The sequence below is a fragment of the Euleptes europaea genome, chromosome 14 (genome assembly GCF_029931775.1).
Source record: "Euleptes europaea isolate rEulEur1 chromosome 14, rEulEur1.hap1, whole genome shotgun sequence".
Taxonomy (NCBI): domain Eukaryota; kingdom Metazoa; phylum Chordata; class Lepidosauria; order Squamata; family Sphaerodactylidae; genus Euleptes; species Euleptes europaea.
Window position 1 is genome coordinate 52,828,740 of NC_079325.1, and position 25,075 is coordinate 52,853,814.

Here is a 25,075-nt window from a genome sequence, read left to right on the forward strand (position 1 = left end):
GATTGGTCAACTGAGATCTGGCCAACTCAGACCCTTGCCCATAGCGTTCACAGCTTTCATTCTAGTTTTGTTCTTGGTACCTTGGTACCTTGCTCATGGTTCCTTGATCCAACTTTGGACGGTTAATATAGTGCCTGTCTTGTGGGTCAGACTTGCTGTCTATCCATGCCTTGCTCTTGGACAAGAGTGGACTTTGAAAGCTGAAGGACTTCAGCAGAAGGGTAACATCTGGTAACCTGAACCAATGCTATTACTATGTGGTTAGTCTTTTGATGTAGCTTTATTATTTTAATCCTCACTGTTCACTGTTCTTTTGGTAATATTCTTGCACAATTTTAATACACCTCTTTAATTATAAAAATGTAGTGTTTTGTCTTCAGGAGGCCTCAATCTAATTCCAATACCTAGGCTGGGACTGGCTGCACCTTCCAAGTTAACTGTTTTCTTGTGAAACTCACTTTGCAAGAGGTGCAGGGGTGACTTTCTTGACTTTAATCCCGGGAAGGTTGGAAGCCTGCCTCTTGGTTTCTGGCTGTTGGGGTGGAAAAGGGCTGGTGGCAGCCCCCTTTTTGTGAGGCACCTCCACACTGACACTTGCCTGGATTGCACAGATGTGTTCGACAACTGAAGAAAAAGGGGAACAAAGAAACTCAACCTAAATGTCAGGGGAAACCAAAGGGGTTGAGCTAAACACTAATATAATGTCTATTATTTTCTTCATGTCTGTTGATGTTATACTCATCCTAAAACGCTGGACTCCATATACAAGGTGTGAGCCGTAAGCCATGTTTTAAGACATATGGATTAACTATTTTAGCATAAAGCCACACAGAATAAAAGGAATATATATATATATATATTTACCTTGTACGTTTGTGTATATGTCAAGATGTGTATTGTAAAATTGTGTATGTGTGACCAATCAGGAAAGCTGCAAAAGGCCGAAACGTGTCTGGTCAGATTTTTGTCATTTCATGTACTAACATAGAATCATAAAGTTGGAAGGGACAACCAGGATCATCTAGTCCAACCCCCTGCACAATTAACATCAACTGTTATGGGTTAGGAATATTTGTAACTATGTTTGTGCTTTTTAGGAAGCCTGTATTTTAGGCGCTATGTTTTTAAATACAATCGTGTACAATATATAATAAAAATAGATTTATTGGCTGTTATGTTAGATAGTGTTTAGCTCAGCCCCTTTGGTTTCCACAAATGTGTTCAAGCCCTCCCTCTGTTGTATGGGCAAGAGACAGGCGTGTGGGTTGAAACACCTGAATGCTTGGTCTATAAAAGCCTAGCAGTACAAGGTACACACAATCAGACCCAACCTTCTTCTCTGCTGCTTTGCGGGAAGGCTCTGAGAAAAACAATACAGGAACCGATCCCCAACACATTTTAAAGCACACTCATGGCCCACGTCAAAAGACCTGACCAAGGCAAAAAGGTGTTCTGTGAGAGGGTAGGGCAGAGAAGGACATGAGCGAAAGCCCATTCATTTCAGCCTGCATGGAATACCCTAACAGTATATAGAATATCTCATCCATGTGAATGAAGAAATGGATCTGCAGGTGTGAAAGAGAGGAAAAGCAGGAAAATAGGGCAGGGAGAAGAAAAGCAGCAAGAAAAATGTAAAATTACAATAAAACTCAAAGGGAGAAAACAAACACGAGAGAGTAAAAAAGCATGACCTGGCAATGCCCAGCAGCAGCACATGCTGACAACGACAGATGCAGATGGGTTTTTTTGCTATAAACTCGAAGTGATGCTGTGAGGCGCAGATGTGCAGCTCTCTTCAGAAAGGTGGCAAAAGGGCCAGGTGGAATCACTGCAGGTTGGTCATAACCATTTGAACACCAACAAGTTGACGGTTAAAACAAAATAGCCTTTTGCATTCTCTTTGGGACTTATCCATTCCAGCTCCTACCTTGAGATGAAAGACCAGGTAGCCTCAGAAAGGGTGTGGTCTGAACCCAGAATCCTCTGCCTGGCATTCCAAAGAGCCAGCGCAAGTCAGGATTGTCAGAAGTGAGCTGGGTGAACTGTTCGACCTGACCCAGTATTAAGTAGATGTTTACATATCCTTGTGTCAGAGACACATCCAGTCCAAGCCCTTCTTAAATAAGGATGTTTCTGTCACACACCAACAGAAATTAACATGCTTCTGACAGTAATATGAAGGGTTGCCAGCTCCGGGTTGGGAAATACCTGGAGATTTTGGGGGTGGAGCCTGAGGAGGGTGGGGTTTGGAGAGGGGAGGGACTTCAATGCCATAGAGTCCAATTGCCAAAGCAGCCATTTTCTCCAGGGGAACTGATTTCTATCGCCTGGAGATCAGTTGTAATTGCGGGAGATCTCCAGCCACCACCTGGAGGCTGGCAAACCTAGTAATCTGCCATAGGAAGTCAAGTCCTAAGGAGCCGGTGGATTCTGTGTATCAGGTTTTGGTCCCATGTTTAGAGATACCCACTTATTCCTGAATAAGCTACGGCTACGGCTGGGCAAAAGAGGTCAGGGGGAGGCTTAACTTTTCCCTCTGAGCACCACAAAATTGAGACTTACCCCTGGAATCATCCCATGTATCTGTGGAAGGTGGGCCCTCACTGAAGGCAAGCCAAAGCAATGCTACTTAACTTCCCCATCTCCCTCACTTCTCAGAGTTGAGATCTGTAGTTTCCTCTACAGCTCTTCTTTTGGTGTGTGTAAAATCATAGCAAATGGAACCTAGTGCACTCGCTAGATAATGTCTGCGAGAGTAAGTAGAGATAACGGATTTACACTACACTTGATCTTAGCCAAAAGGCCGAGAAGCAATTTATTTATAACATTCCTGGTTATATCACATGCTCATAACCTCATCCAGTTTGGGTTTTTTTGGTGCAATCCGATGTCAAATTGCAGCTGAAATTCAGAATTCATGACGTGGAGAATCAAAAATAGTAAGATGTTAAAACTGCCTCCTTGAATGTGTTATTTTAAACACAATTGGCTGGTTCCCTTCCCTTAAGTTAGAAGTCTTCCTCACTTAGCAGATGGGAAGCACTGGATGCAACCACTTGGGCAGAAATCTTTTGTAGAGTACGCTGGCTATCATTCTGGAGCTACACTAACAGTGCAACCCTAAGCAGAATTTTACCATTTGAAGTTCAGTGACTCCAGTGGACTTGGCAGTGTATAAATCTGCTCAAGACTGTACCATACAAGCGCATACTTGTCAAGAATATTGTTTCTTAAACTTCTGATTAACAAATACAGTGTTTTGCTCAGAGGCAAAATTCACTTCACTCATGCTTGAAAAGGTTTACTTTCAGACTATTTACATAGAGGAGCTCACCCACTATGCTTCTGCATGAGTCACTGTTCTAAGCATGCTCCTGTGGTTGGGAGCTTTATCAATCACTTGCAGCATGCTAGCACTTCTCAAAGCACACACAGTTTAGGAACTGCTGGTCAGAACCTGTGCCTACAGCACAAGAGGGTGCTTCCACACCACAGACATTAACATTTTAAGTCATTCTCTTTTTTGAAGAAGCTTGATTAAACTACCCTATTGCCCAGCAAAGAATTCTCACCAAACTGCTATCTCTAGTACTCTTTAGCGGAAGCTGGGACAATTTAAGTGTGTGACAGATGTGCCCTCACCTGGATAGCCCAGGAGAGCCCGATCTCATCAGCTCTCAGCTGCTAAGCGGGGTTGGCCCTAGTTAGTACTTGGATGGGAGACCACCAAGGAACACCAGGGTCATAACGCAGAGACAGGCAAAGGCTACCAACCTCTGAATGTCTCTTGCCTAGAAAACACCACCAGGGGCCTCTGTAAGACTTGATGGCAAAACAAAGCAAAAGGATAGATCCACTCAGGGGGACTAAAAACATTCCACATTATTTGTTTTCTGCATGAGGAATTAACTGGTTTTGCTGGCCAAGAAAGGGACAGCATACTCCAGTGTTTTAATAAAGGTTAATGAACTCAATGATCTTATTCTCTTTGAGATAAGATCCTGACAATGATATCCACATCTCCATTTCACATTTTAGATTTCATTCAAGGAGCTGGCCAGGAAACTCTGCTAATTATGACAAGGATGCCAACTCCAGCCAGCGTCTTCCCTGAATGATCCTAAACAGCCTCTCTCAGCAGGAGGCAAAACTGGATCACAGCCTGCCTTGAAAGCCTGCCACAGCAGATTCTCAAGATCAGCATTTCAAAATGGATTCCTCTCATCAAAAAATCCAGCATCAATTTCCTCTTCAAAAACAAGGCCATCTTGGCTGTTGTTTGTTTTCATTTTTATTAATAACAATCTTAAATTTAAAAAAGAATATCCAAATATTGGCTACATTTTCTTCAAGCCTGTAGTGAGTACTCTGGCAGAATCACCTGTGGCAGGAGTTCTGCCCCAAATGGAGTAGGGAACTGTGTCTATGGGTGTTTTTTTAATTGGAGAATTCACCATGGGGAGCATATTTTCTCCCAAATCTCTCCTAGTCTGAGAATCATGGTTCACATAGATCAGGGGCTACCAGAGAAGCTTCATAAATCCCAGATGAAAAGACAGAAAACCTCATCCTAAGAAGTACCTCAAACCCGAATCTTACCACGGCACACTCGTCTCTGATGCATCTAGCTCCCGAGCTTTCCAACTGATACCTTCTAATATCGGCACTTCAGTCCCGATTGCCACTTATAAGGACCTCCCAAGCCACTTTTCTGCCCCAGCTTCACCAAGGATAAAGGGTCATGTTTCAAAATACTCCTTCAGCACATAAGACACTAGTGTAAAAGCAAAACTCCACGGAGCAGTAGGAGACCGCAGTTACCTGTCTCTCAAACACCCTCTGCTGACAAGAGGACGAGCACTTAGGGAGGCTGATGCCCAAAGCTCGCTTCCCTCTTCTGCTTGCTGCACAACCTCACTTACCTGGGGACACCGGGAGGTGCACGGTTGGGCCGAGATGGAACCTGAGGGGGAGGCCCGAAAGGATCAGGGGAGGCCCCTGGCCTAGAGGGCACAGGAGGAGCACCACCCAGAGTGGGACCACCAGCAGGCGGAGGTCCAGGAGCCGGGCCTCGAGATCCAGGCCTGGTGGGCGGGACTGCCGGAGCTCTCCTCTGCGGTGTAGGGCTGGACGTTGGAGACCTGGCAAAGAGAGAGGAGCTTCACTGCAGTGGCAAGGGTGGACCAGTGCTTTCCAAATCCCACAACACACTTTTCCAGGCTAGAGATGCAATAGTTTTAAGAGAATGGAAGCAGTATGAAAGAGACATTGCTAACTATGGCGGAAACACACCTTTATTTTGACCTCCTGTTATCAATGGACAAACTGGGTTTTCAACTTTTTGTGGCAGGAAGATACCCAACCTCTGCAAAACTCATAGCAGTGGCAAAAGTGGGGTGAGGTACACGCCATGAGCACTGATCTCTTTGTCAGACAGCCTTCGATCTCTTTGTCAGACAGCCTTCGACTCTCTGAAAAAAACTTCGTATGGACCATGAGGTCCTGTGATACACCAACGTGTTTTCCACGTTTCCTGCATTCTCTTGGAAGACTTCAAAGAAGTCAGCTGCTGCCATGCAAAATTGGAAAGCCCCACAGCCCTTCCTTCCTGTTCCCGCAGGAAGCCCCATCGCGTCGCTAAAAGAGGCCTCAGGAAGGTCTGCGGGGGCCTCCCCCTGAGCCTCTGGTACCTGCGTCCGGACGGTATGTTCTGCACCTGCAGCCAAGAGTCGTCCACTGGCGGGGGCAAGGGAGTGCTGATGGTGGTGGTGTTGATGTCCCCGATGATGTTGAGTGCCTCCCTCAAGGCATGGTACATGCGCAGCATCTCGTCACGCCGCTGGGCCTGTTCGGCTGATTCTTCCATCAGAGTGTTTTGGTCTCCACAAGAGTACAGGTTCGCTAGCAGTTCTGAGTGGATAAATTCTTTTGTCTGATGTTTGGGGTGGGAGGGGAGAAAGGCCAGGAAAGTTAGAGTAGATCTGCAATACTAGTAAATTTTCAAGCCAGCTTCTTCCTAGCATAGGGTTCATCCCTGGGGGAGGACCTGTGGCTCAGTGGTAGAGCATCTGCTTTGCATGCAGAAGGTCCCAGGTTCAATCCCCGGCGTCTCCAGTTAAAGGGACCAGGGAAGTAAGTGACATGAAAGACCCCTGCCTGAGACCCTGGAGAGCCGCTGCAGGTCTGAGTAGACAATACTGACTTTGATGTATCAAGAGTCTGATTCAGTACAAGGCAGCTTCATGGGTTCATGTGCCACTTTTGCAGATACGCCTCAGGTATATTAAAAGCCTCTCCCCTGAATCTTTACCTTAAACTTAAAAAATAATCTAAACAAAATGAATAGAGAGGGTCCCACTAAATTCAATGGAATTTACTTGTGAGGAAACACGCATAAGTTTATCTTGATACTTTATACTTATGGAGATATATAGCAAAATACCACACACTCATTTTGCCACCTATCCCTGGATCTACAGGCATCAGACACTTACTTTTAAAAAAGCTGGGAATGCAGACATTCGTGTGTGTGTAAAGTGCCGTCAAGTCGCAGCCAATGTAAGGCAACCTCGTAGGGTTTGCAAGGCACAGAAGTGGTTTGCCATTACATTCTTCTGCACAGCGACTCTGGGCTTCCTTGGTGGTCTCCCATCCAATTACTAACCAGGGCCGACGCTACTTAACTTCTGAGTTCTGATGAGATGAAGCTAGCCTGGCCCATCCAGGTCAGCGGTGCAGACACTCACCCAAGCAGCTAATTCGTTTTATGATTCTGACCTGTCACTGGATTTTATTTATTTATTTGTCAACGTAAGCAAATACGCTTAGCAACATTTGTTGACATAAGCAGATGCGTCTATTACTTTTCACAACAGAAGCATTCAGATCCTTAGAAGTAGTCACATGATTGTAATTAGCAATTTCTAAGGTTAATCAAGCTAGATGGATTTCCTCTATAAAGTTACATGGTAAACTATAACAAATTGGATTTCCCTGGACTGAAGCTCTGGATAATTGGAGATTGGAGAAACCCTGCCTGGTAAGACATTGGGTTCTTTTTGGCTTATTTGATAATCCTTAAGAGCGATAGACTTGAGACTGAAATGTAATTTGTTTTAACTGTTATAATCAATTTTGACATGTATTTAGAACGTTAGGAACCTTGATTTTGTTAGCCTGTTTGACCACAATTTGTGTGGGTTTATTCATTACACTTTTATACTGTACACTGTCTTGCATAATAAAAAGAATTTATTCTTTGGTTCTCGTAGGTTCTCGTGAAAGCCTTCGACAATATTTAGAATTTATTCTTTTTTCAATAAAAGATAAAAAAGACTCAAACTGGTGTCTGATCAAGCATTGGTTATTCAAATAAGAGAGACAAAGGACTCACTGTCCTAGAGATTACATTGTATTATAAAAGATTGAAAAGGGTTTCAGCCTTTTCTGGCATGGCAAAGCAAGGATTGATATGAAGCTGTGAATTACAACCAAAGCAGAGCCTTGGAGAAATTTTCAGTTCATATTCTTTCTAAGTGTTGCGATTGGAAAAACCAACCGCTATAATACTTCCCCTTTCCTTGTGGTTCAATTGGGCTAATCCACAATTTTGACCTGCTGGATTCTCCTTGGTTTCACCTGAAATCCTCATCTCTATCTCTCCAAACCTTAGTGAGGCCAGTCCCTAAACCCATATGAGCTTACCACCAGCTACCCATACCCATCCACCCCGGCATTTGCCAGCCATTATATTGGATGTTCTCCACTGGACACCGAACTATATTAGAAACCTCGCTGCCACTGTATCATACTATAGGAATTACACTATGCTGTTCAATGGGAAAAGAAGAAGAAGAGTTGGTTTTTATATGCCGACTTTCTCTACCACTGAAAGAAGAATCAAACCGGCTTACCATCACCTTCCCTTCCCCTCCCCACAACAGACACTCTGAGAGGTAGGTGGGGCTGAGAGAGTGTGACTAGCCCAAGGTCACCCTGCTGGCTTCATGTGTAGGAGTGGGGAAACAAATCCAGTTCACCAGATTAGCCTCCGTCGCTCATGTGGAGGAGTGAGGAATCAAACTCGGTTCTCCAGACTCCACAGCTCCAAACCACCGCTCTTAACCACTACACCACGCTAGCTCTCAGTGTTCAGTGGGATACTTACATTGTTTATCATAAGGTGCATTATGGTCTTAGGCATGAGGTCACGAATGGTCTTGTTGACAATGGCCATGTAGGAGTCCACAAGGTTCCTGATGGTTTCCACCTGTCTCTCCAGCTGAGGGTCCATGGAATGCATCAAGCTATCCGATCCATTCTCTTCTGACTCGCTGGTCTACACAAGACGTTGGAGACACAGATTGCAGCTTTAATAAGACCCCTCCCCCCTTGCTTCCACAGAGAGACAGAGAGAGAGAGAAAGAGAGAGAGATGCAGAGGAACCTATACAGCAACATGAGAGAAAAAGGGCTTATTTTCAGAACTGAACCTCCCCGCTTCAATAATTTCTCAGTACATCAAGGTCATCCTTCTCCCCTTTTCTTCTTCTGAATTAGACAGCGAACCAGATGGGAGAATGAGACTGCCCCACACTTTCAGATTAAGGGCAAGGCAGGGGGAAAGAACTGGAGCGATCATAATGTTGAGAATCTTTCCACCTACTTTGTGACACAGCCACAATAGGATGTTCCTTCTGGTTTGTTCTGGCTCCTCTCACTTGCCTGTCTTTCCCGCTACATCAAAATATTATGCAAACATCTGTACCTCCTCCAGAACTATTAATGCCTCTGTAGCTTTTTTCAAAGTGCTCTAGCATTAATTGTGCAACATTACAGTCAGCCTAGGCAGATTGTGTAATTATATCCTTAACTGTCAGCATGGTAAGCCATTAGTTAACCACACTGTAGGGAATGTTCTGGTTAAAGGAACTACTAGTACAAATAGCAACCCTAGTTGCTATGCTAGTGAGGTGTTATGACCAGTTACATGGGGCAAATCCAGCTCTGGCCATACAGAATTTCTTAAAGCAATGGTGGAGAATTCTTTCTACCTTGCGGAATTCAAGACGGCTTACAATCTAAATAAAGCAACAATTATAAAATTGTTGCATATTGAGTTTGTTGCATATCAAGGGGCTGCATATTGAGATTAGCTCTGTAAGCTACTGGGGGGGAAAGACACCATAGAAAAGTATTTGGGATTCTCTGGAGCAATTTGAGGTCCGCAATTATGCTTCTTTGGGACTAACCTTGGTGCAACAGGCACCTTCCTTCCTAAAGTGTTCATTAGGGTATGCATTTGACTTTTGCCAAACCAAAAAAAGCCGAAAAATGCCTTTTTGGCTTGTTTGGCTGGGGAAAAACTGCCTTACAGAGCCGAAAAAGCCAAAGCTGAAAAAATTTGGCTTTTTCGGGATTGTTGCAGCTACTGTTAAAGAGCACCTACAGAAGCAAAAAAGAATGCTTCTGCCCATTAGTGAGGCATGCCTCCATTGTAGTCTATGAGAAATCTTTGCGAGGCTCTGGATGGGGCATCGAATTTGCAGCATAGCAAGACCCACCGAGTTTGGCAAAGACTGGGACAGGGGGTCCAATTTTATTGCCCCCGTTTTCCTCCATTTGGGGGCCAATAAAATTGGACTCCCTGACCCAATATTTACCAAACTCGGGGGTTCTTCTAAGGAGATTCACCAGCAGCTGTGCTGCAAATTTGGTCTCTACCTTTAAAAAGCAGTCCCCTCAGAGCCTCACAGATTCCCCATAGTGTATGACAGAGCTGAAAAATTTTGGAATTCTTGGGGAAAAGCCAGAAAAACCCCATAAAGGTATGGGGATTTGGCTTTTTTCAGAAATCCTGAAAATTTTTAGATCTAATATACTCGAATCTGGAAAAAAAAATTATTATTTTGTGTACACCCCTAGTGCTAATTTGTCAATAACTGGGCTTCAGCAAAAAATCCAAAGGGATATTTCCAGACAGTGTCTCTTTAGACAATACCTACAAAGTTTTCCTCGGTTTCTCTTGTAGGATCTAAACAGCCTTCCTCAAATGCACAGCTAGAAGCACTTAAATTGTAAAGAAGCTGTATTTTCCCTAGCACTCAAACTGCACTCTGATTAGTGCTGGAATACCAGGTGAGCATGAGACACAACCGTGGGTTCTATGTGGTTGCTTGGGTATCATGAGGTCCTACTGGCTAGCATCCATAACATGACTACTAACAAGCAACACAGCAGGACTTCAAGTTATCTTCTTCAGATAAATGTTATTATTTTCTTCAAATATGGAACAAGCTTCTTTCTTTTTCACATGAAGCCACCAATAAAGTGAAGAGCTGAAGATACCAGTTTCTCTCTCACTCAAAACATCTCACTAGCAGCTGTAATATATGTTATTCATCAGGCTTCCAGCTTTCTTATTTGCCTCTGACTTCCAATGATGTCATTTAGTTCTTCTGAATTTTTCTCATTCATGTTTTCTTGCAAGTAGTTATTAGATTTGCCCGTATCCTGGAGTATTTATTTCTCCTATGTAATTGTATATGTTTTCTAAACAGACTTTTAAATTTATTTTTCATTGTTGGTGGGTGGTTGTCTCTCCCTCAGCTTTTGTGCTGTTGCACTTTTTTAAAGGTTGTATAAAACAGGGAATGTGACTTCAGCTCTCCTTTAGCAACAAGTCCTCCACCTCCATCCTATTTAATACATTGTGATATTGCTTTTTTCTACCAGAAATTCCTGTGCAACAGACATATACTCAGCAGCTGAAACTTTCCCCCAGTAGGGGGAAGACGTCACCTTCTGCCTGTCTGTTAAAGGCATGGTCAAATATACTTAACCAGCCTTAGTGGCTGATGCTGGATTGGAGGGCTAACAAGGACTATTCAATAGGGGTGGGAAGGGGTTTTTCATCTGTCATCTGGAAAAGCCCTCAGTCTCTGCTGCTCTATGCTTCAGTGGCAATGGCCCTTGTGAAGGCTCCTCTGAGCTTCCAGCAGCTTTGGGAAAAAGGGGGAGCAAATTATTATTAACAAGGCAGAAACACATTGCTGTAATATAAACAGCTCTCATGAACTACAGGGCATACCACTATCTGCTTGGCAACCATTCAGCTCTGAAAGCATAACACAGTTAGCACTCCCTTCTTTAGAATAGCAGCTTTCTAAACAGAAAGGATTTTACTAACTCAGTTTCCAAATAGCATTTAAAAATCACACATACACACACACACAAAGAGTTTATTCACTCAAATCATTCTGTTGGAATACAGGGCAGGAAGTCCCGGAAGATTTTCTGAGATATGGGCAACAACCGTCTCTCAAAGAGGAAGGGGATTTTATTTCAGGTCTCTTTCCCCAATCCTTCAAGTGCTTTTTGTTACCAAGAGCTTATGTATGAATTCCAAAGATCTTGGCAACAGAGGATCAGAGGAACTTGAAATCAGAGTGCAGCAGTAAAAAAACGAGGAAGTAAAAGGCAAAAGAAATTGAAAAAATAAAGATGGGGAAAAGGCTCTTTTGGACACAGTCTGAAATTGAGCAATCAAATTCCGAAAGGGGGGGGGAAGAGACTCAGATGAGTAAAAGGAAAGCCCGAGGCAAGAATGGAAATAAACAGATGATGTGGCAGGAAGTGCAAAGAGAAACGGAGAAGGAAGAAGTTGCCTCTTGGGACACTGAGACAAAACAGAAAAAGTAAAAAGAGAAAGTTAAAAAAAACTAGCAATTCAGGAATAGTTGATGAGATTTCTCCCTAGAGGGTAGAACAGGCAGAGGGGGACGACACTTACTTTGTCCTTGTCCTGGCAGGCCAGTTTGAGCACAAAAAGCAAATAACAAGGAAAAACAAGAACAAGAAAAAAATGTGACAAATTAAAAAAAAAATCCCCAAATTTTACTTTGCATCACCTAAGGCGGCTAATTCCCTTATTATGGCTATGAATGTATGGCAACCTCTGAACAAAAACACATATTGAAGAGGACTGGGCAGATGGTCAAATGAATGGGATTGAAAGGGGACTTCTGCAAATTAAATCAGACTCCTAGTGAAAGTTACTTACCAGTAACCTGAGAGTTTTCCCACCAACCCCCACTCCTTACATGGGATCTAGTGCAAATGTTAGATAAGACCCTGTGACCCACCCATAAAATATATTGCACATAGGCTTGCCAGGCTCCGTAGCTCCACTAGCGGGAACTTGCAGGGCCGCGGTGCGCACACACACCTGGCTCGGCATGCACCCTGCGCGATGCGCCTACGTGGGTTTACCCGGAAGCGACGTGGACACTCTAGCAATCTTGGCCGAGGTTGCCAGAGCGACTGCATCACTTCCGGATAAACCCGAAAGTGATGTGCGCGCAGCGTGGGCGTGTTGCCTGCCGACTCTCAGTTGGTCAGGGGGAAGCCCGGTGGATTGGCGGGATTTTACCAGCCACCACCGGGCACTTGGCAACCCTATTTGCACATCTGGGGAGGAAAGGAAGATTTGAACCACTTCCATAAAGTGACCTTTTCCACTGGGAACCCAGGTGTGGATACCACTGCTGATGCATTTCTCCCCGGGGGCCTTTTCCTTTCTCCCCCCCCCCCACATCACTGGCAGGGCTTTTTCAAAGCTTTTTTAAAAAAATGATAATTGACATGCCAATATACTGTTATATCAGTATATTGTAGGGTTGCCAACCTCCAGGTGGTGGCTGGACATCTCCTGCTATTACAACTGATCTCCAGCCGATAGAGATCACCTGGCGAAAATGGCCGCTGGCAATTGGACTCTATGGCATTGAAGTCCCTCCCCTCCCCAAACGCCATCCTCCTCAGGCTCCGCCCGCAAAATCTCCACAGCTGGCAACCCTAGTATATTGTGATGTCAATTACCATTTTTTTAAGTACCCTCCCCCACCGCCCCGAGGGGAACAACAATAAGGACTGGGTAGGGAGAATGGTGCTCATGTTGGCGGGACAGGGAAAATCCGGAGTCTCCTGCCCACACGTCCTGGCTTTGCAAGCAATCTTTCCCAAAACATCACAGTGAAGGATGTTTGGGAAAGATCACAGAAAAGATGAGGAAAACCAGGTAGCATGCAAAAGTTACAATGCTTTGGGGAAGCAGGAAAAAAACCCACTTACTAATAGCATCCAAGCCAGGTCAAACAACACATGTATAGAAGATCACATTGATTAAAATGGGGCAAAGCTTGATAAAATGGCCTGTATGACCTTCCAACTCTATAATCCTATGATTCTAAGAAGGGAGTGGGATATATGTGTGAGTGTGTGTGTATAGTTTATGGATGGTCCCAGACAAACAGAGGCAGAATTATTCTATTGCTTTATAAAATGGGGGAATGACTGCCTTAACTGATCTATATAATATGGTGCCAAACAAGGAGAAGCCAATAGTAGATTATATGGGGCTTGCAGATTAACGGAATGGGAAGAGAAGCTGGGGAGGTATGCACAAGAAGGAAGACAAAGAGGGGAGAAGCAGGCAAAGGAGATAACGGGGGTTGTGAGCAATGCACACAAAAAAGGAATCCATACGGATGCTATCCTTTACATCAGCTGCTAGACACTGCCCTCTAAACCTTCAGATAAAGAAAAGGCTCCTCATTTTCCCCCTGCATTCCTGGCCTCCACTACCCTCCCTGTAAGGGGATCTCCAGATATGGCAACAAGAGTGTTGAAGGAATGGGCAGGAGGAAAAGCAGTTGCCTTTTTATCCAGAGGTTTTGCTGCCTAGGTTAAGAGGTAGCAACGCTGGTCAGGGTAAAGATGAGGGGGAAACTGGAACACGGAAGGAGCTGAGCAAAAGGTGAGATGAAGAGCTGAATGATGGACTACGGAGCAGGACTCCATCGGCAACCCCATTGCTCAACAGTCAAATGTTCCTTTCGATGGATCTGGGTAGAATCTCAGTCAACAAGAGTTGCTACCTTCTAAGCCTATTAACCTCAATGGACTTAGAAAGGTATAACTCTGCTAAGGATGGCATTTAAGAGTCATAAAATTGACGGTCCTGGCCAGTATTCCAGATTGTATGAGAAAAGCTTAAGCCATCTGTTTTGAATGACTATGTTAACAGAATGGGTCTCCTTCATGCTCACACCAAAGACCCACCCCCTTCCACCCCAGGTTTTTGGAGCTAGGAAAGTGTCCCTCCATGAAGTTATGTTTTCTCTTTGTTTCACATCTTAGCAAGAAAGAGCCTCTTGCTGAAGATTAGATTGTTCCCAAAAATTATTATGGAATCTCTGACTAAATAAGAGACCATGAAAAGATATGAAGTCAGAATGATTCCTCTGTGAGATCCAGGTCCTTTGATGCCTTCTAATCAGTTTTCTTTTCTACGTTTTCACCAAGTAAAGATTGTCCCAATCATCAGAAAATTCACCCCATTCACATGACAGCAACATATGACACAAGTTATGCCCTTCCCCGGTTTCTAGGGAACTTCTAAACATCACAAACAGTAATGGTGGCGGCAAACCTGGAAGCATAAATGCCTCATTGAAGGAGTATCTATTATCTTTGACGTTGGGAGCCGCTGTCATTAGTTTTGAGCAAGTGTTGCCATTCCCATGTGCTGGTCATTGAAGTGCCTTTGGACAAGGAGTGGTCAGTACAGGAGTTGGCACAGCAGATACCTGACTTGAAGGTGATGACAAAAGCACTTTGATCCCTGGACAAGATCTGGAAGCATCCTCAGAGCTAATGTATTCATTGTTCGTGTATCTACCCAATGAGTACCATAGGGCAGGCAGGAGTATGAGCCTAATTGAACATTTAAAAAGGCACAGGTTGAGGGGATCTAAAGCCTCCCCACTCTTCTGACTTTACCTCCTGCCCTGCATTAGTCTGGGCACTTCTCTTCCAGTCCAGTCCCTTCTGGATCAGAAGTAGGGTTGCCAACCTCCAGGTACTGGCTGGAGATCTCTTGCTATTACAACTGATCTCCAGCCGATAGAGATCAGTTCACCTGGAGAAAATGGCCGCTTTGGCAATTGGACTCTATGGTATTGAAATCCCTCCCCTCCCCAAACCCCGCCCTCCTCAGGTTCCGCCCCAAAAACCTCCCGCTGGTGGCAAAGAGGGACCTGGCAACCCTAATCAGGAGTGGGTTGGAAGAAAAGTGCCTGGCATGATGGGCCACAGGGAAGTAAGATGAGGAACTGTGGGATTTCAGTGAGGGGATGGTTTCAGGCCCCCTCGATTGTGTGCACCTTTGAAAACATTCTGCTACACCTCCTTTATATGTTAAAGGGGTAAACACATGAACAAACAAAAATGACCGTATCTAAACTGGTTCTTTATAGCCATTGTACTAAGATGCTTTCACTTTATTCATTCTTGCATTTTTATAACTGCTGGATGTCAACTCACCACAACACGCTCTGGGTAAACTCCTGCACGCAAGAAGGAGGCCTTCCAACTATCCACTTCCTCCTGTGTCTCACATGCCAGCTCCAGCTGCCGATAGTCTTTGTAGACATTCCTGGGGTAAAAGAGACAGTAGATGACCACACTCCTTATACATCGCCATCTGCCTGTCTTTGCTGATTCACACTCCCATTGTCTATTTCTCTGGAAGCAAATTACGAAGCGTAAATCTGCTGATACTGGTGTTGACAGCCCCTACCTGAATCTTCAGGGTTTTCACCCCTCTGGGTGTCCAGGGGAAGGTGCAACATCACAGGGTAAGTGGCAGGATATTCCCGGCTAGCTCTGAAGGGGTTTGCCATTTAATCTGCCTCACTATGGCCATCAGGCTATTTATCTATTACATTTTTAACCTCAGCTTTCCTAGGAGTTCAGGACAGCATGCACCGTTCCCCCTCACAACAGCTTAGGCTGAGAGATGGGCTGAGATGAAAGAGAGTGACAGGCTCAAAGTCATCCATCAAGATTCATGGTTCAGTGTGGATTTGAACTCAGGTCTCCCCAATCCAAGTCTGACATTCTAATGGGCGCATCACACCCACAAGAACTAGGCACAGGCCAAACCTGTTCCCTGATAGGTCAGATGCCATCTTGTACCTTCCACAAGAACCAATAGTCACTTATCCCACTAGGTTATACCCCCTGTCTGCTAAGCATGCCCCTTTACCCCTGGGCTCCCCTAGGATTGCCAACCTCCAGGTGGAACCTGGTGATCTTCTGGGATTACAACTGATCTCACAGAACACATACATGAACACATAGAGATGACTTATACTGAACCAGACCCTTGGTCCGTCAAGGTCAGTACTGTCTACTCAGACCGGCAGCGGCTGTCCAGGGTCTCAGGCAGAGGTCTTTCACATCACTTACTTGCCTAGTCCCTTTAACTGGAGATGCTGGGGATTGAACGTGGGACCTTCTGCATGCCAAGCAGATGCCCTACCACTGAGCCACAGCCCCTCACCCCACTCATCCTTAGACTCCAGAGATCAGTTTTCCTGGAGAAAATGGCAGCTTTGGAAGGCGGACTCCATGGCATTATACTCTGCAGTTATCCCTCCCCTCCGCAGGCTCCACCACCAAAACTCCAGGGATTTCCCAATCTGGAGTTGGCATCTCTATGTGTCCCCGACTTCCGTTACAGAGTCTGAGGTTTAGGAAACCCGGCAACTCTAGCTGAAAAGTACACCTAACATTAGTTAGAGCTATTGATTCTGCAGTTACTGTTACCGTTTATGGGCATTATATATACCGTCTATAGACATTAGGAAGAATTTTCTAACCGGTAGAGTGGTTCCTCCATGGAACAGGCTTCCTCGGGAGGTGGTAAGTGCTCCTTCCCTGGAGGTTTTTAAGCAGAGGCTAGATGGTCGTCTGTCAGCAATGATGATTCTATGACCTTAGGCAGATCATGAGAGGGAGGGCATCTTGGCCATCTTCTGGGCAGGGAGTAGGGGTCACTGGGGGAGGTAGTTGTGAATTTCCTGCATTGTGCAGGGGGTTGGACTAGATGACCCTGGTGGTATCTTCCAACTCTATGATTCTATGATTCAATTCTATGATTTTATGATAGATTAATGCATAAACTCTGCATTGCAATCTGGATGCAATTTGCAGGAATGATCTGTCTTCCTTTACATGCTCAGACAATGACATTGCTACTGCTTATATGGTTACTCATCTTGAGATTACTGAGGGATGAATTAAGAGCCACTGAACAGGGCTTTTGCCCTCATTTTTCATTCACAGACCCTGCAAGAAGTAAACAAACTAGAGGCCAAAGAAACTTGGGGGATGTTTTCTGAAGATTGCGGTTGCGTAAACAGCTCCCCTTGTTAAAAAGAGTGCTCTGCAGAAGTTTATGTCTGGTATTTATATCCTGCTTTCCCTTACCAGAAATCCAAGGTGGCTAACAACAAAAATGTAAACACCCATTCAGTTAAAAGCATGAGAGCAAAATACAGTTCATCAACAGGCTTAAAACGTTTACAACTGACAAGAAAAATCTGCACACTGCACCCCATTCATTCTATGGATTCCAAAATCCAATCAACAGGAATTGTCAGATGTACAAGCAAGAGGAAACTTTTGTCCAGAACCACTTACATGGGAAATTTTATACTTTTAGGTCCAGTTCAGGCCTAATTTTAGGCCCCTTGCTGATCCTCTCGATCATGGTTTGGGACTAACCTCCAAATCATGATTTGAAGTAGGTTTGCAACCTATGTTTGGAAATTAGTGCTAACCATCACTGCCTGATTTGGATGTCGAAGCACACTATGATTTGAGGAAATATGAAGGAGGTGATATTATAACCATATTCAATTGCTAGAAGGGCTATCATACAGAGGATGGTGCTGAGTTGTTTTTTGTTGCCTCAGAAGGTCAGACCAGAACCAAAGGGTTGAAGTTAGATCAAAAGAGTTTCCGTCTAGACATTAGGAAGAACTTTGTAACAGTTATATCGGTTCCTCACTGGAACAGGCTTCCTCGGGAGGTGGTGAGCTCTCCTTCCCTGGAAGTTTTTAAGCAGAGGCTAGATGGCCATCTGGCAGCAATGCTGATTCTATGACTTTAGGCAGATCATGAGAGGGAGGGCATCTTGCCCATCTTCTGGGCATGTAGGGGTCACTGTGGGTATGTGGGGGAGGTAGCTGTGAATTTCCTGCATTGTGCAGGGGGTTGGACTAGATGACCCTGGTGGTCCCTTCCAACTCAATGGTTCTATGATTCTAGGAAACTGAGGGAATTTCACAAAGAGCAGCACCTCTGTTCAGTATTGAAGAGGGCAAAGATATGTTTGCTGGACATGAAGCCCTTTTCGACATCCCGTAGTTTGAGGTTATCCACTGGTAGCATGTACTTCTTCTCTTTCTCCTGAAAGGGAAAAAAATACTTAGTTAGCTTCATTATCCTTGGAGCCTGTTAAACTGGACTGATCTCCTCTATTTACTATCAAGAAGGTAGGCCCACTTACGAGCCAGGATGGAACACCAGAATTCCCCCCCCCCATAGGTGAAGAATATCATGAACATAATACGTGAATGGCCTTGTAAGATCAGCCCAACAGTCCTTGATTAATTAATTCCATTTTCAACCTGCTTTTCAGCCAAACATGGATTCCCAGATTCCCCAGGAACTGAAAAAGTAAGAACTGAAGATGAAAAGAATATCAACTACAGATCCAAGGGCTACTGGGAGTTTGCCCTCCCTTCAAGAAGGAACACAAGCAAGGGAAGATCAGCCTGCTGGGTATAAATTCTAACTTTGTTCTGACATTGTCCAAACATGTCTGAGGACAGGGGCTCACATCGCTAGACTGATGTGAGCCACTGTCATGTTAAAAAGCAGGATCTAAATATAATGAATGAAAAAAAAAGTGATACAGAATGCTGCAGTGGACAAAGAGGGCTATTAGCTGGATCAGGGTCCAGGCATGACGGCGGAATTAGCCTCCCCTCCCTCTGATGACCTCGGTCAGCAATGACCATGAGACGTTCAGGGCAGAGCTCCATGTGTACTCAGGAATACTGCTGAAGCCAAGTGCGGCTGGTTTTAATTAGTGCCTAGAGGGGCAACCTCCTCTTTTCCCTTTCAGTGGCAGCCTCAGCAGCTACAATTGTATGCCATTTTGAAAGGAATACAGGACTACATGCCAGTTGTAGTTCCACCTTCAGTAACCCGTTGTGATGCAGACAGACATTCCTCACTGTTTATCCCAACATCAGGCACGGTGCAGCTGAATATTGAATGCTCAAGAGTTCCCTTGTCTCACCTCAAAAAACCACTGTCAATCTCCACATCACTGGGATTCAGAAGCAGAGCTTCCAGGTCAGAGTTCCAGGAAGTGTTGAACGCATGCACATGTCATTTTAGAAGTGAAACATTACTTTTCAATACGTGTGAGAATCAATCTCTGTATCTAAACTATGTAGTTCACCTTAAATATGAAGTGCAAAGTTGCATAAGAAACAAGATCAGTCCATTTTGTTAGTGTTTCTTTAAACCCTAATTTGAACACCAATCCAAATCCACACATTACCCATACACAACTCTGGGATGATTTCTTGGTCTGAGATTCAACTCTGAATATATTCCACACACCATACTGAAAGCGTGTTGTAAATTTAGACAGAGACTGATGCACTGCAAGCGACCCAGAGGGGGGAGCCATTATACTAGGAAGAGAGGGAAATACTCCGGCTTGCACGGAAATGTACCTAGTGTGCAAGTGTGGCTGTCTGGTATGCGTGTTGTGTGGAAAAATGAGGAAATATAATCTCTTGCAGTGGCAAAGAGGATGGAAAAGGCAGACTGCCCCCAGATCCCAAAATTTAACTAGAAAACACAACAGCAAAGGAATGGGCGGTTTATAATGCAGCTGAAGTTTACTGTGCTGAACTGGGTAATGGTTTGACAGTTTGCTGGATTTTCCCTATTGGCATTTTAAAGCAGCAGAGTAAAGACACAATTGCTACTCAGAGATACTTAAAATTATAGCTCACAGATTGTTAAAAGAAAGTGAATAGAAATTAACAAATCAGACCTTAGTCAATTTTTTTTTGCCGTCAAGTCACAGCTGGTTTATGGTGACCCCTGGTAGGGTTTTCAAGGATAGAGACATTGGGAGGTGGTTTGCCATTTGCCTGCCTCCGTGTCACTTCCCTGGTATTCCTTGGAGGTCTCCCATCCAAATACTAGCCAGGGTTGAGGCTAAGAGTGTGTGATTGGCCCAAGGTCACCCAGCAAACCTCCATGGCACCAGTGGGGATTTGAACCTGGGTTTCCCAGGTCCTAGTCCAACACTGTAATCACCACACCACGCTGGGTCTCAAGTACTCAGTTACATAACTGGATGGGCCAGAATATCCGCTGATCTGCCCCTAAATTTTGCTGGTTCTGATGCCTCTAGTTCTGATAAACCAAAAAAAACGGGGAAAGATGCAAGGTGACAGGTGACAAGTGCAAGGTGACAGCTACATTGTCATGTATATCCCCTACGTGTTTCATGTAGAAGCTTCATCAGTGGGATCAGAGTTCCCTTTTGCTGAACCTTTCTACAGCAGTTGAGTTCTATTGAGTTCTGTCCATGAACCAGGATCATATCAATGGCCAGAAGTAGAGCCTCTGTGGCTCAAGGAGCAGCGCAGAAAGGTGAGGAGGCTGCAGCAATGGGAAGGGAATGAATGATGCATTCCCCAATCAGACCCCCTGCCTCCTAAATTAAAAGGTATAGCTTTCCACAGTTATACTTTAATGATGAAGTCTGGAAACTGGAGAACCATTAGTCCCACTGCACATAGTGCATAACACAACATTTCCTTCCACACTGGGCCTGATGGATAGATGCACAAGTGCCAGGAAAGCCTAACTCCTGTCCCTTCCATGTTCCACTTGCACCGATGCAGTAAAAACAAAACAAAAGCAATTAGACACATTTGTTGAAGAAAAGTGTTACGGTTAATAGCTGAATGCAGGTCTAAAAATGGCATCTCCAGGGCTTTTTTACTCTCTCCTATGGGGGATTTGGTAGAACTAAATCTAGCAACAAGAACACTCAGAAACCAATATATTACAAAGCCACATACCAGCTGAGGCCCCAGTTTGTGGGTGGGGCTATGAATTGTGTAGCTTGGGTTGCCTGATGATTAAGAACCCAACTGAGGCACTGCAAGCTCATTTCACAAACCATAGGTCATCAAACAGCTTCCAGATGGCAAGAGCTTTCTGCTATTTCTGTTCTCGGACAGTTTTTTTTTTGTTTTTTTTTTTTTACAAGCAGCCTAAAACCAAAGAGAAGCCAATTCTAAAGCCCCTGAGAGAGCAAACTGCAGTCTCTTCCTATCAAAGTTCTGTTTAAATTTCCTTAGACCCTGATCTCAAATACTTTACTTGGAATTAAATCCCACTGATTTCAATGCATCTTTTCATGTGGGATGTCAGAGCTATTGACAAGAACTCTGGGAGGGGGGGGATAATTTTCAGGCACAGGAAGACACCAAAAGTAATCCAGAGAAACAAGTTTAAAGAAGCTACGAGATTGCAGTGGGCCATCCTCCTTGCCAGGAGCTTGCACCTCCCCACTGCATCTGGAATACAGGTTCTGGTTGCCTAGGGTTGCCAACCTCCAGGTGGTGACTGGAGATATCCTGGAATTACAACTGATCTCCCGACTACAGAGATCCCCTAGAAAAAAATTACTGCTTTGGAGGGTGGACTCTATGGCACTATACCCTGCTGAGCTCCCTCCCCAGGCTCCACCCCTAAAATATCCAGGAATTTCCCAACCAAGAGTTGCCAACCCTGTCAGGTTGCAGAAGTCCAAACATCTTGCAGTGACAGAAAAGTATGCAATTAAGTCTAGTTACTGAAGTCACGTTCACCATTATTGAAGCTAATTCCAATGCTGAGGCAAATCTTTTCTCCGAGAGAACTGAAGGCAATTTGATACTAAGGTTATTGCCCATGGCATATAAACCAAACCCTGTCTGCTAAACAAGTTTTATGGGGAGGAGGAGTTTTAAGAAGCCCTCACAGTAGAATTTATGGGGGGGGAAACCATTTTTAAAAACCTTTACAGTGGAAATTTAAAAGATGTACATGTATACCAAAAATAATGATGCCTATATTACACCACTGACTCAATAAAGGAAGCCACAGCCCTCAGTTTACAAGATCTGAGCAAGGCTGTCAAAGATAGGACATTTTGGAGGACTTTGATTCATAGGGTTGCCATGAGTCGGAAGCAACATGACGGCACTTAACACACACACACATATTACACCACAAAGCCTCATTTATGGAATTGTTTAAATTCACTTTTCCACCAAAATTGGTCTCCCAAAGCAACTCACAAGAACCAACATTTAAGACGAATACAAAATGTGCCTTGGAGATAGGATTCTCCACTTAACTGGATTCAGGCATGACAGTCAGTGTGCTACAATGGTCAGAGTGTCAGACTAGAATTGGGGAGACCCAGGTTTGACTCCTCAATCTACCACTGAAACATGCTGGATGACCTTGGTCCAGTCACATACTAATCTACTTCCCAGGGTTGTTGTGAGGATAAAACAAAAGAGAGAACTTTTACACCTCTCTGGGTCCATATTGGGGAGAAAGATGGGTTATAAATGAAGTAAATAAATAAAACAAGGGTGCTTGACTGCTTCCTACCCTCCCTCTGGTGGCCACATCAATAGCATCTGGAAAGAAACTCTCATAGGTTAAAAAAATTATTTTCTTCTTCAGAGCCATCCAAGTTCAACAGTCTTTCTTGAGCTTTCTATACCATTACCACCAACTCTCGTACATCCTAACTTTCGCTTTCCCTGTTGCACAGTTTGCCCACCTGTGATGGCTCCTCTTGGCCCTACTCCCTAGGCTTGTCTAAAAACCCCTCTGGACTGGATTTTATGACAGATACAGCACAGTGGATAACAGACTGAGCTACATATCAGGAAGCTTCTGATCTGCATCTTGCTTTTGCCATGAGCTGATTAGGTCTTAGCCAGCCCATTCTCCCTCAGTATCTCATCTGCAGTAAGGGGGATAATAAAGACAATTTACCTTTACGCTTTGAACACCTGGAAGTACTACATAAGTACGAAGCATTCTTACAATTACACTGTAACTGCTGTATTGATGGAGAAAGTGGCACTGCTTAGTTTTGCTAGCCTAGACTGCTGGTACTTGGACGGGAGACCACCAAAGAAGACCTGGCAGAGGAAAGCAATAGCAAACCATCTCTGCTTAATCACTTGCCTTGAAAACCCTATGGTGTTGCCATAAGTCAGCTGCGACTTGACAGCCCTTTACACATACACATATTGCTGGGTCACCCATACTTATCTGCTTGTACCCTTGTTAACAGACACCTTGACAGATGTGGAGCAAGAATACAGCCCACCTGTAATACAAAGGTGTCCTATTTTTAATGTTTATTACATTTTTCCTGCCTTTCTCTACAGAGCTCAGGGCTGCACACGTGGTTCTTCTTCTCCCCCCACCCACACTTCCTATTTAATCCTCACAACAACCTTGAGACTAGCCCAAAGTTATCTAGTGAGTTTCACAGCTGAGTGTAGTTCTAGTCTGACACTGCAGCCGCACTGGCATCTTGCTTCATATAAAGACTCAGGACATTCATGCACGAGCAATGCTTGTCTAATTTCTTTCCATTTAGCCCGTTTCTGCCCTTTGTTGGATCTTGGAAATTTGCACTCCACAGAGTCGCAAAGAAGCTCAGCAATTACTTGCCTGAGCCTGCTGTTTGGGGCAGCTAGCCTTCAGGAGACAAGATGTTCCCCAAGATGTCTGTCCAATCAGCATGATGTCTTAGGAACCCTGCAAGAACTCTTTAATGAGCTGCTGGCTTCCATGCAACAAAATCTGATCAAGGACATCACTCAAAGCGAGGTGTGGGATGCTTCAATTGTCCCCAAGTTATCCTCGAGAAAACAGTTTGCTACTCATAGAGAAGTAAGTAGAAAGGCAGGGTTGTTTCCTTCATATCTCCCTTGAAATTTCCCAAAGCATGGAAACAAGTTGGGCTGCCCCAACAAGGCAATGCTGATATTCTTATAAAGAAATGGAAAAAATCAAGTCTCTTGATCCACAGCTCTGCCACGATAACTAAAACATCATCTACCTCTCAATGCCAGCTGCTAGGAGGAGGACAAACAAATTTATTTAAATTTATTTAAAGCATTTATACCCCACCTTATCCTCTTAGACTCAAGGCAGCTAACAAAGAACACCAAGTTGTAAGGACACAAGAACAGCATAACAGTCCATCAACAAGATACAAATAACACATAGGTTCAAAATTCAGGATACTCCACTGGATGAATGTTTAGTCTGATTTTATATTTTAAATAGCAAACCAACTAATTGGCGTGGTAAATGAATATGCATCTATACAAAGCCTTTTGTTTTCAAAGGCATTGAATCTAAAGGAATGTAAAGCCCTTAGGCCAAACCATTCATAGTTTTGGGGTTGGGTATCAATATGCAGATGATACACAGCTATATATATCCTTATTCAAATCTCTTGGTGATGCAGTAGAGGTCCTAAACCACTGCTTGGCTCCTGTGGTTAAATGTCTAAGAGTGAACAAATTGAAACTAAACCTTGGAAAGACAGAAGTGATACTAATTGGGAAGGCAGAGGTCTTGAAGGACATTATGCTACCCACTTTCGATGGGTTTCAGCTGACCCCTGCTAACTCAGTTAATAGTCTTGGGATTATACTGGACCCAACATTATTGCTGGAGAAGCAAGTTAACAAAGTTGCAAAAAAGTCTTTCTTCCAACTCAGCCTAGCTCGAAAAATGGCCCCTTACCTTGATACGGCTGATCTGGCCACCTGGATCCATGCCACAGTGATATCAAGTACTGTACATTTGTCTCCCCTCAAAATCAATTTGGAAACTCCAATTGGTGCAGAATACCGCAGCTGAGCTATTATCTGGAGCTAGATGGAACATGCATATTACTCCTATTCTACAGTCGCTCCACTGGCTGCCCTTCAGTTACTGGGCTCAATTTAAAGTATTGGCTATCACATACAAAGCCGTCCATGGCCTTGGACCCTCATATCTGTGAGACTCTCTCCTCCTACGTTCCGCCATGA

At 44.2% G+C, this 25,075-nt stretch overlaps 1 protein-coding gene across 12 annotated transcripts in view; it reads right to left on the bottom strand.

Annotated features, from left to right (window-relative positions):
- DNM1 (dynamin 1) overlaps window positions 1–25,075 on the bottom strand; it is a 183,926-nt gene that overhangs the window by 19,271 nt on the left and 139,580 nt on the right. For 9 of the 12 annotated variants that reach the window (XR_008933776.1, XR_008933775.1, XM_056860773.1 and 6 more), the window contains 5 exons: window positions 18,208–18,317; window positions 15,384–15,495; window positions 8,168–8,338; window positions 5,691–5,932; window positions 4,923–5,141 (listed from right to left, as the gene is read on the bottom strand). Coding sequence is in view for 7 of the 12 variants with exons in the window: in XM_056860773.1 (XP_056716751.1) it covers window positions 4,923–5,141; window positions 5,691–5,932; window positions 8,168–8,338; window positions 15,384–15,495; window positions 18,208–18,317 (854 nt within the window). In the remaining 5 variants the exon portion in view is untranslated. The remainder of the gene's footprint in view (window positions 1–4,922; window positions 5,142–5,690; window positions 5,933–8,167; window positions 8,339–15,383; window positions 15,496–18,207; window positions 18,318–25,075) is intronic. The other 3 variants (XR_008933777.1, XR_008933778.1, XR_008933779.1) reach the window with 1 other exon arrangement.